We start from the raw sequence: 15,478 nt of genomic DNA, 5'->3' as shown, positions 1-15,478 counted from the left end.
CCATGTCGTTGTGTCTCTGAGTATTTCATCAGGTTGTGTTTTATTTTGAAAATTGTAACTTTTCATGCATCTATTTTGAAGTCTTCTATCGTATGTCTCTTAGTTTAGTGTCTGTATATATATAGACAGACGCAGACGGTGAAAGGAAAATCTTAATCGACCACCGGCGGACAATGGTTATGTTTGCACTGCATGTGGCAAAATATGTAGGTCACAGCTAGGGCTTCGTAGCCACGGAAAATACTGCATTCCTCATTAATCTTTGGACTCGAAGACAATCCTTTATATATGACCTTATATATATATATATATATATATATATATAATACCTAGTTGTTCTTGTACAATCGCTATAGGATATGTTCAAAAGTATTGCAATTTAACTCTTTCTCTCCGTAATTATTTACCACATTCTGGTGGAATCAAAGCTGGTATCGTCAGTTAGGAGACAAAGAGTTAATATCCCTGTTGGTACTCACGTGGCTTAACAGGACAGTATCGTAGTAAGATACAAATAATTGTGAAGTACAAACCGGGCGTGTAGCCTGAGAGTGCTGGTCTTGGGTCTGCTGGCAAAGAGACGGCCAGGTTCGCGGGGTGTGGTGTGTGACACAAGTATGTCACGTGATGTCATCTTATCTTCTGTTAAGGATGTCAAGACTCGAGCAAGCTTTTAAGTTACCTGTATGACCCTGACGAGTGGATTGCATAGGCTAGTCTTGAGATCGCACAGAGTGAGCGGTAATATAGGTCAGTGTGGAGTGGATTGCATAGGCTAGTGTCGAGAGTAAGCGGTAATATAGGTCAGTGAGGAGTGGATTTCATAGGCTAGTGACGAAAGTGCACAGAGTGAGCGGTAATATAGGTCAGTGTTTAAAGTTTAAATTACAAAAATCATGTTTTTCTTTTTTTAAGGTATATTTCATACTAGAATATAAGCTTCTTTGTAGGCCTATCTTCTTAGCTATTAGACTGTGTCCAAGTAAGTCCAACAATCAGGGGCGGACTGGCTATTTGGTCGTTTTGGCTAATGCCCGGTGGGCCGGTACCTAAATTGGCTGGAAGGGCCAACGAAAGGGCCGCATGGATTCCCCTATGTATTCAACTGTTTACGGTTTTAATAATATTCTCTTATAAAAGCGGCCTTCTGAGCATCGTGTTTAGAAGAAATCTCTCTACAGTGATTTGATCTACTAATTTGATCTAACAAACTTTCCGAAATAGTGTAATATGCTGCATCAATAAATAGTGCTACTAGTAGGCTTCATCTTTTTATGGCCTACACCAGCGGTTCTCAACCTTTTAAGCTCGGCGACCCCTTTTTACAATCCCCCGCTCTACCGCGACCCCCCCCCTTTTCCGCTCACACATACAGCAATAGAAGAATTGACAAAACAATTCATTTTTTCGATGGTCTTTGGCGACCCCTAGCAAATCGTCAATCGACCCCCTAGGGGGTCACGACCCACACGTTGAGAACCCCTGGCCTACACACTTAACGATTAAAAAGCAACAGTAGGCCTATGTTTCTAGTAAAAATATAGAGCTCTCTGTATGCATGTGTACAGTTATCGATTCTCAAACTTAACATAATGATTTTGTGGACAGGTATGGCCTATATTTAGGTGCCCATCATATTGTAATAACTTAAGTGAGGCAACTCAACGAGATATAAATGTTTATTTACACGGAGACATGACAAACACATTGGATATGAACACAGCATCTTCATTTCGGCTCTAGACTTGGGCGGAAATCGTTCTTCTCCTAATGTCAACATCCTTTTCTGTCTAGTTTATGGCAGTGCGCACCTTCTGCACTATCTTGAATGGCGGTGCGCAACTCGGGTTAGCATTATGATATGCAATTTATGGGGCTCATGGGCGTAGCCAGGATTTTTTTTCGGGGAGGGTTTTGGGGGGGGGGATCCCCCCCCCGACCTCCCTCCCCCCCCCCCGCGGAAAAAAATTATATATATATATATGTGTGTGTGTGTGTGTACATAATTAATCTTTATTACATTCTGACCCTTTCGGAAGACGTTTATTGTTTATTGTAGACTCCCCGCCCTTGCTAGCAAGGGGGTCTGGGGGAGTTCGCAGCGCTCCCCCAGCGCGGGGCGAAGCCCCTCCGCCGAGCACTATTTCTGGTATTGAAAGCCAACAAAATGCATATTCTGAGGTATCTACAGTGCATTATCTTGCTATTAAAAGTTTTATTTCAAAAACCTAATGTGCTATTCTTACTGACTTAGACCCCCTCGCACCGTTCGGCGCATTTTCCGGCAAGCTGTTTCCGCAACTCTTATTTTGCGTAATTCATTTTGTCGGAAAACATGTCCCGCAAAACCTCATGCGACGCTCTGTCACAACCTTACTAAGGATTCGACTCCCAGTTCGGCATATGATTTCTTTGATTTATACCCGATCTCTATGACTGACTCCTAAAATCTGTCTTAGCCATCTTTGTTGAGACACATTTAATGATTTTCAATTTCGGCAGAATATTATTCACACTTAATTAATGGAGCCCAAGCCACTGGTAGAAATTTGTAACCTTTCTTGACTACGCTCTTGGAATTACATGCCTGTATTTCGCTTTAGATTTTATATCGAAAAGGAAAGTTTTTTTTCGTCCAATTTTTAAACTAAAAAATCTCTGGGTTTTTTTTTTGTTTTGATTTTAATTCAAAACCCCATTTAGCTACGATCTTAGAATTTGGTGACTGTAGTTTGCTTTAAAATAATATTGAAGAGAGAGGTTTTCAACTCTAAACGCTCTGTAGGGGAATTTTAAACTCAAAACCATCTGGAGGGGTTTAAACTTTAAAGAAAAAGCCATCTGGAGGAGGGGGATTTAAACTCAAAACCCCTTTGGCTACGCTCATAGATTTTATAGTGTGTAATTTGCTTTTTTTTTATATTGAAGAGATACTTTTTAGCTTCAAACCCCAAATGGAAAGGGGGGGGGGGGGTTAAACTCAAAACCCCTTTGGCTACGCTCATAGAATTTTGAGTGTGTAATTTGCTTTTTTATATTGAAGATGGGGTTTATCGTAAATTTTGGATGGGGTTTTAAAATCAAAATCTTCCTTAACTGTGCTGTTGGAATTTGGGGATTGTTGTTGGCATTTTTTTGTTTTGTTTTATAGAATAGGGGGATTTAACTGCAAAAACCTCTGGTAGGGGGTTTAAAATTCAAAACCCCCTGTAGGGGGTTTTAAACTCAAAGTCCCCTGGTAGAGGGATTTGTATCTCAAAACCCCCTGATAGGGTTTTTTTAAATCTCAAAACCCCCTGGTAAGGGGATTTAAACTCAAAACCCCCTGGTAGAGGGTTTTTAACTCAAAACTGCCTCGGCCGTGCTGTGGTAAGTGATGATTTAGTATTAAAATCTCACCTAAAATAAACAAAATGAAAGCAAAAATCAGTCACTTAATTCCGTACCCCCCCCCCCCTGCGAGGGGGGGTGTATTTCATTTCGGGGGGGGGGGGTTTGAACCCCAAGAACCCCCCCCCCTGGCTACGCCCATGATTGGGGCTGATTATATAAAAATGACCGAGCCGATTCTGACACCCAGTCCGCCCAAGCTAACAATCATACATTACTTAAATGCTTAAAAAAATAACAACAAAATGCAAAATACTTGTTAAATATTCGCCCCTCCCTTCAAATTTGAATGAAACTAGATTTATATGAAGTGAAAAACTTATCTACATATATATTGTATGGCCTAGGAAAGAGACAGATGGAGAGCTGTCACAAGGGTCGCGGGCCACACATTTGAGGCTGTCACTGATATAATGATAATTATCATGATGACATTAACTATAGGATGCCTGTAGGCCCTGTAGGCATATATCTCGTAGGCATGTCATTCATAAGTAGTATTTCGGTACTGACAACTTGACTAGCAACAATAATAGGAAGAGCTTGTAGAATGTGGAAAATATGATGCTTATTTACATAATATAAACTCGACTTTCAAGGATGTTATTAGAATGAGTAAAACATAAAAAACAAGGTTACAAAAGACAGTTTGTGTGGAAACACAAACTCAAAATCGGCCCCCGAAAAGGTCCATCCAGGCAGGCTTCAATATTTTCAGAAAGAACATGCAAATGAAATTATATCAAAGACAAATGAGAGATAAGAATGGAGAAAGAATGTTAACAGATCTTGTGTAGTGCCCCAACGGTCCCGCAGATCAAAGGATAGGTGAAAGTGAATGTAAAGTTAGATGTGAACCTGGCCTAACTAGTTCCCCTTTTAGACCTTGTGGTCTATAGGACATATTATGTAAAGTTCATCTGTTTTTGTGGCCTACGATTAGCGAGGGTGTCATGTAGCCAGCACAACGACCAACCGCATATACTTTTCCCCAACTAATGTCAGGTACCCATTAGAGCTGAGTGGACTCAAAGGCGCCCAAAGATTCAAAAGTTGAAAATCCCAGCCTTCACCAGGATTTGAACCCGGACCCCCAGTTCGGAAGCCAAGCGCTTTACCACCGCGCCTCCCTTGGCCTAACTGATGTCTTATAATTGATCCAATTGTTTTGAAAAGGCTCAATCTCTTATTTGAATCCTCAAAAAAAATATTAATGAAAATGAAGTTTATAAGATTACTATTCATTTTAAATTAGGTCTAACTTATAATGCAAACTAATTAGCTTTTTCTCTTTAAAAAACTGCTTGCATAACTGATTTTAAAAATTAGATTTGGAAAATGTAAGTAATAACACATTTATATAAATATTTTCAAATAAAACTAATTGATTTAGAAACATAAAGTATTCTAGTATTATAATTAATTAATAGATTAAACATTTGTAGCATGGTCTTTTCAAATTTTAATTTTTTGTAACGTCCACTCCCAGTGTACATGGCAGGATATGCCACTGTAGGAATCAATTACTGATATATCCTATACTCTTAAGCGAGCAATTCTTGTATGTATGTATGTATATATATTTATATTTATATATATATATATAAATTTTATTTCGAAAACGGCTCTAACGATTTTCTTTAAAAGTTCACGGTATGTGCATAATAGTGAGAAACAAATTCTCAACTCATTGGCCACATCGGGAAAACTCAAGGTCGATCGTTATATCGGTTTGAAAATGGCTCATTATCGAAAAATTTATTTTGGCTAGAATGTTTTATGAATGAAATTTTCTATATGACGTCAATGGGAAAAAAAACTTGACACCGCTTACGTCACTAGGCTCACATCAGTACACTAAGACATTTCTTCGCAAACAAGAAAAAGTTTTAATGATTCAATTGGCGTAATTAAACATTTGCGCACCATCTTAATTTACATTGATCCATTATGAAACTATGGAAGAAAAATAATGAAATATCTTTATGTATGATTAGTTATTGTGTTTTAAAGGCTTTATAAATTGTTTACACTTGAATTGCGTACACCCGTAGGTAGCTTTTACTTTGTTATTATTTTGCTGGTGAATTATTGCAATGTGTTTAAGCTTCGAAGTCTGCTGTCCAATACCAAAACGTAGGAAATGGTCATAACACAGCTTATCTATGCCTTACTTGCACAATCAGGGCCGGCCCTAACATTTGCGGGGCCCTATGTGAAAAAAATGAGGATTGCACGTGGACCAGTAAGGGTATTGATAAGGATAATAAGTGAACATAAAGATTTTGTATTAGAAAATAAATTCGTATTTGCATTACATTTTTATTAAATGAAAGCTGACGATGCCGTTTTTTTATATTACGCGTAGGACTGGCGTTTACCATATTGATTGACACCCCAAAGTGACAATTTTGTCTTTTTAAGGACATTTTTATGAGTTTCAGGAGATTTCCAGGAGCTCCTTGAAAACAAGGAGACCACGGGAACCCTATTATAAATTATAATGGTTTAATTTAATAATTTACACCTAGAATTAGCGCGGGGCTTTTGAACCTTCGGGGTCCACCACTGTGACAGCATAGGCCTGATGATATCCAGCTCGCGGTCAACGAATTTTCATCACGCTGCTGCCTTTTTTTTATTTGTTAACCTATAAACCTCGGTAAAACAGAAGTCATGTTCCAAAAGTCACCCAATAAAACCTACTCAGCCCAAAGATCACTGCCATAGACATCCCTTAAAGTGGTAGATAACTTCACATTATCTGGGAAGCATTGAATCAATTGACGCATTGCTTTAAAGAGAGTTTGATATGTGATCATGGATAGTCGTGCTTTTGGACGCCTCCAAGCGAGAGTGTGGCGAAATAAATCGCTCGCCTGTCTACGAAAATAAGTGTCAACCAGTATTCTCTCAACTCATCTATGTGGATCTGAGACATGAGTACTTTATAGAAAGCAACTAAGACTTCTTGAACGACTTCACCAAAGACCACAATACAAACAGCGATATTCTTGCAAAATGGTATGAAATTCGAGTCCGAAGATAAGTGAGGAATGCAGTATTTCCCTTTGCTGTGCAGCCCCAACTGTGACCTACATATTTTGCCACATCCAGGGCAAGCATAACCATTGTCCGCAGGTGGCCGATTTAGATTTTCCTTTTCGCCGTCTGCGTTTGTTCTCGGGAGCAGATTTTCTTTTTGTCTCAAATGTGTATCCCGCGGCCTTCGTGAGAGACCTCCAGCTGTCTCGTTCGGAGGCCACATACAACCAGGTGCTCTCTTCTATGTCAGCCAAGAAAAGTTGACGACTAAGCTGGTCTTTGAAGAATTTCCGTGGAGCGCTTCTGTCACGTCGACCACATTTTAGCTCACAAAAAAAGACTGCCTTTGGCATTCGTTCGTCTCCCATACGGGATACGTGCCCTACCCAGTGCAACTGTCGGACCATAAGAAGTCCCTCTATACTGTCCATACCGGCGTTGGCAAGGACATCGCTGTTTGTAGTGCGGGTCCTGCCACCGTATGTCCATGATGGAGCGCAAGCATCTTTAATGAAAGCACTCAAGAAGTCTTAGTTTTTTCTGTAAAGTGTCCATGTCTCAGAGCCATAATGAATATACTAATTGCAGTATTAAATTTCATGAAGTAACCATTTTAGAAGTTATACTGCAAAGACTTTCTTACAAGCCTATAATAGTCCAATAGTTCTACATGAAAGAAGCAATGTAAAACGTTAAGACGTGAGCTGTGTTTTTCTATAGGGACTTACTATTCTTATCGCCATGTACAATTACATTGAGAACTGAAAGAACTAAAAAGCAACTCTTCGGATTGATAGTGTTTACCCGATAGTTCATTTTCGTAATTACAACAATATTCCCAAAATAACTTCGGGTAAATATCCTTCCTTAACAAATTATTCATCCGAGCGATGCTCGGTCACCTGATATTGAATCAAAATAGATCAAGACTTTATTTAGAACATAGATTTGCTTGTTTTAACCAATATTATCATATATTATTGCTATACAACATACGCACCCTTATAATTGCAAGTTATAGAACTAATTATGATGATTATAAGGTTATTATTTGAAAAAATTATAAACAATAATATAATAATTCCTTTTATAAATTTTGTTTTGTTTTGTTTTATTTTACTTCATGCAGTTTTCCTAGGCTATAGTATTTTAACTGACTACTTAGAAAAATATTTGTCCCATTAGCAAATTATAATCCTATTGATGTATGGTTATGTGAAAAAAAATATAATAATAATTTTAGATATTTATAATATTTTTTAGGGTCTCAAGTAAATATTAACAGTTCACAATGTCATCATTAATAATCAAGATGAGAACCTGATATCTAATAGTAAATAAATGAATTAGATAGAAGCATGATTGAGTTTCAGTGACATTAGAATCTTATAATTTGTTATTAGGTCCTTGTGTTATATGATAACATAATATGTTTATCTCTATGACACCGTTATTTATTATGTAAACTTATTTTTTACAATATAGTCACAATTTAGTACAGCTAATTAGCAGAGCTAATATGACAAGGGAATTGAGTCTATAGACTTTATCAAAGCTAACAAACTTGAAAATGCCAAAACTATGACTGCGACCCAATGAAAAGAATTAGAAAAAAATGGAATTTATGATTATTACATAACTGATAAGCATATGAATATACGAATATACTAGCATATAAAGTATGTTTGGTTCAACCGCACTTCAAATATTAAAATCTTGGCTTATGGACATGATCTTTGAATATCGCACTATTGCTTTATTATTTGTTGTTGTAAAAAATATATCTGGATAGTACTGGTTAGTACCAGATAATGTTGTACATTTGATGCCTATTTTTTTTACTATATTGTTATAATTTTTTAGTAAAAAAAGCATTAAAATAAACTATTTTTGCATTAAAATGCTTAATTTGTGTGTTTTTCAATGTTATAACTAATCTGTTTTCATTTAAAGATTGTAAAAAAAAAAATATTATTTTTTTTTATATAATGTTCCTCACGGGGCCACTTCCTGCTACGTACACTGCCAGTGTACATCTCACAGAATCGTTACTACATGGAATTTTTCAAAAATTCTTTTTGCTGTGTCTTAGTTTGACCAATAGAAATTGATATTAAATAGAAAATGTATATTTAATGCAGTAATAAAGTTTTGGCGGTTAATGGGTTAAACCTTGAGTACCTATCAAGAGGGCTTGAGTTTGATCCCTGTCTAAAGCCAGCAGTGATCCTTTTCCCAGACTGTCCCTTCTCCCACATGGTCACAAAAGAGATTGGCCCAAAGTTATCTAAGTATTTTGAAGTAACGTCTGTATTATATAAGATAAGAAGATAAGATAAAAGTTGTGCTAGACTAGACTAAAGCACTTTGTGTGTGTGTGTGTAAAATAGATGATTCAACTGTATTAGTGTGTTTGTGTGTGTGTGGTGGGGCAAATAGATGCGTGTATGAGGTAGGCGTCACTAGGTGTGGGAGGGTATCCCATGTCAGTGTGTGGGGGTAGCACTAATCACCATTTAGGTGTGGAGGAAGACACCCGGTGTAAGCGTGTGTGAGTCATTATTAGCTATTCATTTTATATCTTTAAAGTTTTTTTTTTTTTTTTTTTTTTAACAAAATTACAAAGCTGTTTGACCGAGAGTCAGTGAGTGATCTATTTTCAGTAATATATTTCTAGCGTTTAAAGAGGAACTGGAGGCGCGGTGGCTGAGCGGTAAAGCGCTTCGCTTCCAAACCGAGGTCTTGGGTTCGAATCCTGGTGAAGACTGGGACTTTTAATTTCGGGATCTTTCGGCGCCTCTGATGTCTGAAGAGATGACTGGAGAGATGACTGGAGAGATGACTGAAGAGATGACTGGAGAGATGACTGGAGAGATTAATGGAGAGATGACTGGGGAGATGACTGGAGAGATGACTGAAGAGATGACTGGAGAGACGACTGGAGAGATGACTGAAGAGATGACTGGAGAGATGACAGGAGAGATGACTGGAGAGATGACTGGAGAGACAGATCTAAAGATCTAATGGGTACCTGACATTAGTTGGAGAAAGTAAAGGAGGTTGGTCGTTGTGCTGGCCATATGACACCTTCATAAACCTTGGGCCACAGAAAACAGATGACCTTTACATCCTCTTCCCGCTTTTTTTAAAACGGAAATAAAAACTACGCAAATAACAGGACGCCATTGCAAAGGTTTAGTGATGTGCCACGCTAGACCACGCCCCTTGAGCCAGTAGGCCTACTGTGGGTCGGGAAATGGCTCTACGCATGAGCCAACTACGTCTAACACCTACTGATTGTTACATGTATGCATCACATTGCCAACACACATTGTTTTCAAACCATTTTAATCCTGGGCGCGCCAAGTTAGCGTCATTTCCTCCAAGCTGACGTCATTTCCTCCAAACTGATGTCATTTTCATACAATGTCAATCGCTTTCAGTCTTCGATTTCCGCCACCGTACTCTCCCCATCCCCCCTTCCAAGTTGTAATTCATGCTAGCTCTAACAAAATTATGTTGAGTTATTTTGGACTGGTTTCTATAAAATGCTATTTTTGTCGAAATTTCTAGCAGTTTGCGCGCTGTCAAGTCAATGTCATCTACATAGGTTTACAACAGCAGACGGTCTGGTTCGCATCCTTGAGTGTTCTGTCCTCGTGGTTTTACTCCTAATGTATTTATGACTACCACGATGACCCACTCGACTCAGTAAGACTCCATGGCTCCTGCGTCATACTATTTTGTTTATCGACGTGTAGCCTACTGTGCAAGGTAAGAATTATTTTATGATAAGTGTCCGTGGAGTTTAAGACATATGTTAGCGTGAGGTTTTGTTGGTCAATTTATGTTGAGTTTGTATAAACTGCGGAGTTATAATGTTTGTTTGTTCCGAATCCGAGACCTTTGCCTTATTGTATATATTTGATGAATGTCTCTGTCAACAGTTGATCTCTCGGTCATCTCTCCAGTCATCTCCTCAGTCATCTTTTCAGTCATCTCTCTAGTCAGCTTTCTCCTTATCTCTCCAGCCATCTTTCTAGCCTCTCTAATCTCTCCAGCCAACTCTCTAGTCAGCTTTCTCCTTATCTTTCCAGCCATCTCTCTAGTCTCTCTAATCTCTCCAGCCATCTCTCTAGTCTCTCTAATCTCTCGAACCATCTCTCTAGTCTCTCTAATCTCTCCAGTCATCTCTCTAGTCAGCTTTCTCCTTATCTTTCCAGCCATCTCTCTAGTCTCTCTAATCTCTCCAGCCATCTCTCTAGTCTCTCTAATCTCTCCAGTCATCTCTCTAGTCTCTCTAATCTCTCCAGCCATCTCTCTAGTCAGCTTTCTCCTTATCTTTCCTGCCATCTCTCTAGTCTCTCTAATCTCTCCAGTCATCTCTCTAGTCTCTCTAATCTCTCCAGCCATCTCTCTAGTCTCTCTAATCTCTCGAACCATCTCTCTAGTCTCTCTAATCTCTCCAGTCATCTCTCTAGTCAGCTTTCTCCTTATATCTCCAGCCAACTCTCTAGTCTCTCTAATCTCTCCAGTCATCTCTCTAGTCAGCTTTCTCCTTATCTCTCCACTCATCTCTCTAGTCTCTCTAATCTCCAGTCCTATCATATCTTCAGCCATCTCCTTAGTCATCTCTCCAATCAACTCCTCAGTCATCTCTCATGTCATCTCCTCAGTCATCTCTCCAATCAACTCCTCGGTCATCTCTTCAGTCATCTCTCTTGTCATTTCTCTATAGTCAGCTTTCTCCTTATCTCTCCAGCCATCTCTCTAGTCTCTCTAATCTCAACTCCTCAGTCATCTCTTCAGTCATCTCATTAGTCATCTCTCCAGTCATATCTCCTGTCAACTCCTCAGTCATCTCTCCAGTCAACTCCTCAGTCATCTCTTCAGTCATCTCTCCAGTCATATATTCTGTCATCTCCTCAGTCATCTCTCCAATCAACTACTCAGTCATCTCTCCAGTCAACTCCTCAGTCATCTCTTCAGTCATCTCTCCAATCAACTCCTCAGTCATCTCTCCAGTCAACTCCTCAGTCATCTCTTCAGTCATTTCATTATCTCTCTAATAATCTCTCCAGCAATTTCTTCAGTCCTTTTTCTAGTCCTCTCTCTAGTGATCTTTCTAATCATCTTACTATACTATGAGTTGAGCTTATATCCCTCCCAAAAAAAAAATCCCAAGTTATCAAGACTAGAATGACTAGAATGACTAGAAAACGCCTTCAACATATTCAACGTTAACTCCTATAACCAGGTAAATAAGAAGATATACAACTGCAGCAAAACTATGGTTGGCAGCCTAAAGCAACAATTTGATAATTTTTGTTTATTCTGTTTCTTGATAGATAGTCGGAACACATTATTTAGCGATGCGTGAAATTGGGGGCACTCCCTGGTCTCCTACGTCATTAATCACGTGACCAGAATTCATCGTGCGCATGTCCACTATAATCCCACTTGTTTACCAACATCTGTCCGCGGCATTTTCTGTTTCAGCAGACCATCATCAACTTGCGACTTGTCATGTGACTCGAAAGGTCAATTATTATAGAGTGCGCGTGTGTGTTTGTGTGTTTCTATGGTGACCATGAGACGAAGTTAGCGATTGGTTGAATGCAGTTTGAATGATGCATGATATTCAGCACTGTCGTAAGCTGTCTTGGGTACGCCAGACGAGTCCGAAGTCAGAGTGAAAAGACGTGTTATTCTAGTAAGTTACATTCTGTTTAAAATACCATTTTATTTTATGACTAAAGTCTACTACATTTATTTCATTTCATCTCCAGCTGAATCTGTCTATATCGTAATAAAAGTTTTATTTAGTCGGAGTTTTTCCAGATAGAAGTTTACTCAAGTTTTTTCAAGTTTTATAAGTTTAAATATCATAATTCTATGGTGGTTTAGTTGTCTACCAGCAGTTTGGTGCTACAAGTCAACGGCAGTCAATAACATCAATCTTTGACACCTGCATTTTCACAAGTTGTGCATGTGTTCCTGGAAGAGGTTTTGTTGAATTTTTGTTCCCGAACGAGGTTCTACTAAAGTCATGTTCCTGACAGAGGTTCTGTTGAATTCTTGTTCCTGGAAGAGGTTTTGTTGAATTCTTGTTCCTGGAAGAGGTTTTGTTGAATTCTTGTTCCTGGAAGAGATTTTGTTGAATTCTTGTTCCTGGAAGAGGTTTTGTTGAATTCTTGTTCCTGGAAGATGTTTTGTTGAATTCTCATTCCTGGAAGAGGTTTTGTTGAATTTTTGTTCATGGAAGAGGTTTTGTTGAATTCATGTTCCTGGAAGAGGATTTGTTGAATTTTTGTTCCCGGAAGAGGTTTTGTTGAATTCATGTTCCTGGAAGAGGATTTGTTGAATTCTTGTTCCTGGAAGAGGATTTGTTGAATTCATGTTCCTGGAAGAGATTGAATTCTTGATACTGTTGTTTCAGTCAGTGTTCAAATATTTATCTAAGTCTATATCTTAGTGTTTGCTTTTATTCTGTCCAAAGCTTCAAAGATTTATTTGATGTCACCAAAACAAGAGACAATAAAACTACACACAATTAAAACGTTTGATTTTCTATAGATAACAAACTACAGATACGAAACTTGGAGATATGAATGGCTCAGTGGCTCAATGGCTCAGTAGGAAACCTTAGAAAATGAATTGCATATCTTTTCAGACAGAAAAGAAATAGATTTGTTTTACAAGTTTTTACTTTCCTTTAGAACTGTTGATTGTTGCGTCCCAGCCTAAATCTAGGATGGTAGTGGGCAAGGTTGGAAGCCGTGACCATATAGCAAGGCCAGGCATAAGGTAATTAAGTCTTCGTCATTTTTAGCAGCCCAAAACCCCAGTTCCAACGTTTTCAAAGTCTTCAACACACCTTAAGGACGACTTCTTCCTTACCTGCCGAGATCCTCCCCAAGTTATGGTCATGGTCAAACTGTCTATAGTGTGTGTGTGTGTGTGTGTTAGGTTAGGTTATAAATAGATTGAAAAATATTGGAAATATGATAACTTGTTAATAGAAAATAAGACAACTTCTAAATAAGATACCTCTTGTTTATTGGAAATAAGATAATGTGTCTAGTGGAATTAGGACCATAAAGCCTACTGTTTATATCTTGCTCTTCTAACCAAATCACTAAATCGAACCTGGACCTGGAAGGCAATAAACTAAGATCTAGATTTAGGACAACTTAGTGGTTCAAAAAAGAATATTGATTTTTATTACTCATGGGAGAATCAGTAGGTGTCTGGTTAGACTAGACTCTGTATACGCTTGATAAGTGAAAGGGAAACTATTCACCAAGAATATTATGTTTGCTTAGTTATCTGCCCTTGTAGATGACACCAGCAATGAAATGACTAAATCTATAACAAGAGTTTTATAACATGTTTACAACAAGATTCTCACATTTGCAATGATGGACCCCATTCACCGATCGTAAACAAACAACATTTAGCCACGTGATTCTCTATCTCTTCTATACAAATTACGATCTAATTTTTAATACACAATGGCTATCACGTGACAGTTTTTTTTTTCCGTAGTTTTATCAATATTATCATGTGACTAAATGTTGTTTGTTTACGATTGGTAAATGAGGTCCATTATATTTGGATGTGATTGTTTCGGATGTTCCTTCGGGATTTTGAAGATTATTTGATCCGTGCTCAAACCTCCAGCAGGGTTCGAACCGGGGACCATCGAGGTGACAGTCCGGAACGCATAATACAAAACCAGGCAGCCATTTTAAAACAGTAAATAAACAGAAAGCTTGTTGTGACCAGTGGCCCCCCTGTTTCCCTCACCTTTCACTCTCTCTCTCTCTCCCTCTCTCTCGCTCTCTCTCTCTCTCTCTTTCTCTCCTTTCTATGTAGCGTAGCGTATTCGTCAAAGAAATGTGACAGGTGAAATGCCGCAGGGTCCCCAGTAGATACACATCTGTGCTGTGCGGAGAGTGTGTACCCAGGACATCTGTGTGCAGAAATAGACACGTGACATTTAGGGAACCAGCTGACAACTGTCATGCATGCATAATTAACTGTCTGCACTTTACGATGGTGATGGGTGTGGGGGGCGGGAACCTGAGACCCAACATAGTGCGTTGTCGATGCGTAGTATTCAAGTTCAAATCGTGCTTATTATCACACCGGATGGCTGCCTGGTCGTGCGGTTTGCGCGCTGAACTGTCGTTCAGATTTATCGATGGTCCAGGGTTTAAACCCTGCCCGCTCCCATCCCCCCGTCGTCCTGCGGGAGTTTAGGACTTGGAAGTAATTATCTTCAACGCTGAAGGAACATCCGAAACATGTCAAACATTTTACAAACAAACATTTTTACAACACCGCATTGTGGCGAGACTTGTGACGTGGCAACGAGCTATTGGTCTAAACTGCCCACAGCTTGTGACGTTGCAGGTCAGTGTTCAGGCCTTCTGTAACGATTGGTATCGATTACGGCGGTGATCTACCCCCCAGCTCTGATGGGCAACTGACATGAGTTGGGGGGAAAGTCAAGGCCGCTGGTCGTTGTGCTGGTCACATGACATCCTCGTGAACAGTCAGTCATAGAAACAGATAACCTTTACATTATCTGCCCCATCATCATCATCCTCAAACTCCATGTGAGTGAGGGCTTGAGAGGCTCAAAATCCTCTCTTGCAAAAGCCCTGGACCGAAACCCTGCTGTCTTGCGTAGTGCATAAATGTCGCCATGCAGGTCGAGAATTTTTGGGTTTCCCAGACCTGTCGAGACGGAGATCAGCAAGTCTGGGGCAGTCAAACAGAATATGAGGCACCGTTTCCTCTTCTTCCCCGCAGCGGGGGCACCGTGAATCAAAATTACGCCATAGCCGCGAGAAATATGAGCCAACAGGACAGTGGCCTGTCCTGCACTGTGCTATAATCATCATCATCAAACTCCATTAGAGTGAGGGCTTGAGAGGCTCAAAATCCTCTCTTGCAAAAGCCCTGGACAGAAACCCTGCTGTCTTGCGTAGTGCATAAATGTCGCCATACAGGTCGAGAATTTTTGGGTTTCCCA

The 15,478-nt window shown here is 39.3% G+C and overlaps 1 protein-coding gene across 3 annotated transcripts in view; it reads left to right on the top strand.

Annotated features, from left to right (window-relative positions):
* Positions 1-668: 668 nt before the first annotated feature.
* The window catches only part of LOC106058060 (fatty acyl-CoA hydrolase precursor, medium chain-like), a 42,118-nt gene continuing 27,308 nt past the window's right edge, over positions 669-15,478 (top strand). Inside the window, exon 1 of one of the 3 annotated variants that reach the window (XM_056023325.1) lies at positions 669-865. Coding sequence is in view for 1 of the 3 variants with exons in the window: in XM_056023321.1 (XP_055879296.1) it covers positions 12,070-12,148 (79 nt within the window). In the remaining 2 variants the exon portion in view is untranslated. Of the gene's footprint in view, positions 866-11,864; positions 11,976-12,007; positions 12,149-15,478 lie in introns of those variants that run through there. The other 2 variants (XM_056023330.1, XM_056023321.1) reach the window with 2 other exon arrangements.

The sequence above is a fragment of the Biomphalaria glabrata genome, chromosome 3 (assembly GCF_947242115.1).
Source record: "Biomphalaria glabrata chromosome 3, xgBioGlab47.1, whole genome shotgun sequence".
NCBI classification, from domain to species: domain Eukaryota; kingdom Metazoa; phylum Mollusca; class Gastropoda; family Planorbidae; genus Biomphalaria; species Biomphalaria glabrata.
The sequence above is the reverse complement of the archived record's forward strand: the minus strand, read 5'-3'. Positions and strand labels throughout refer to the sequence as shown.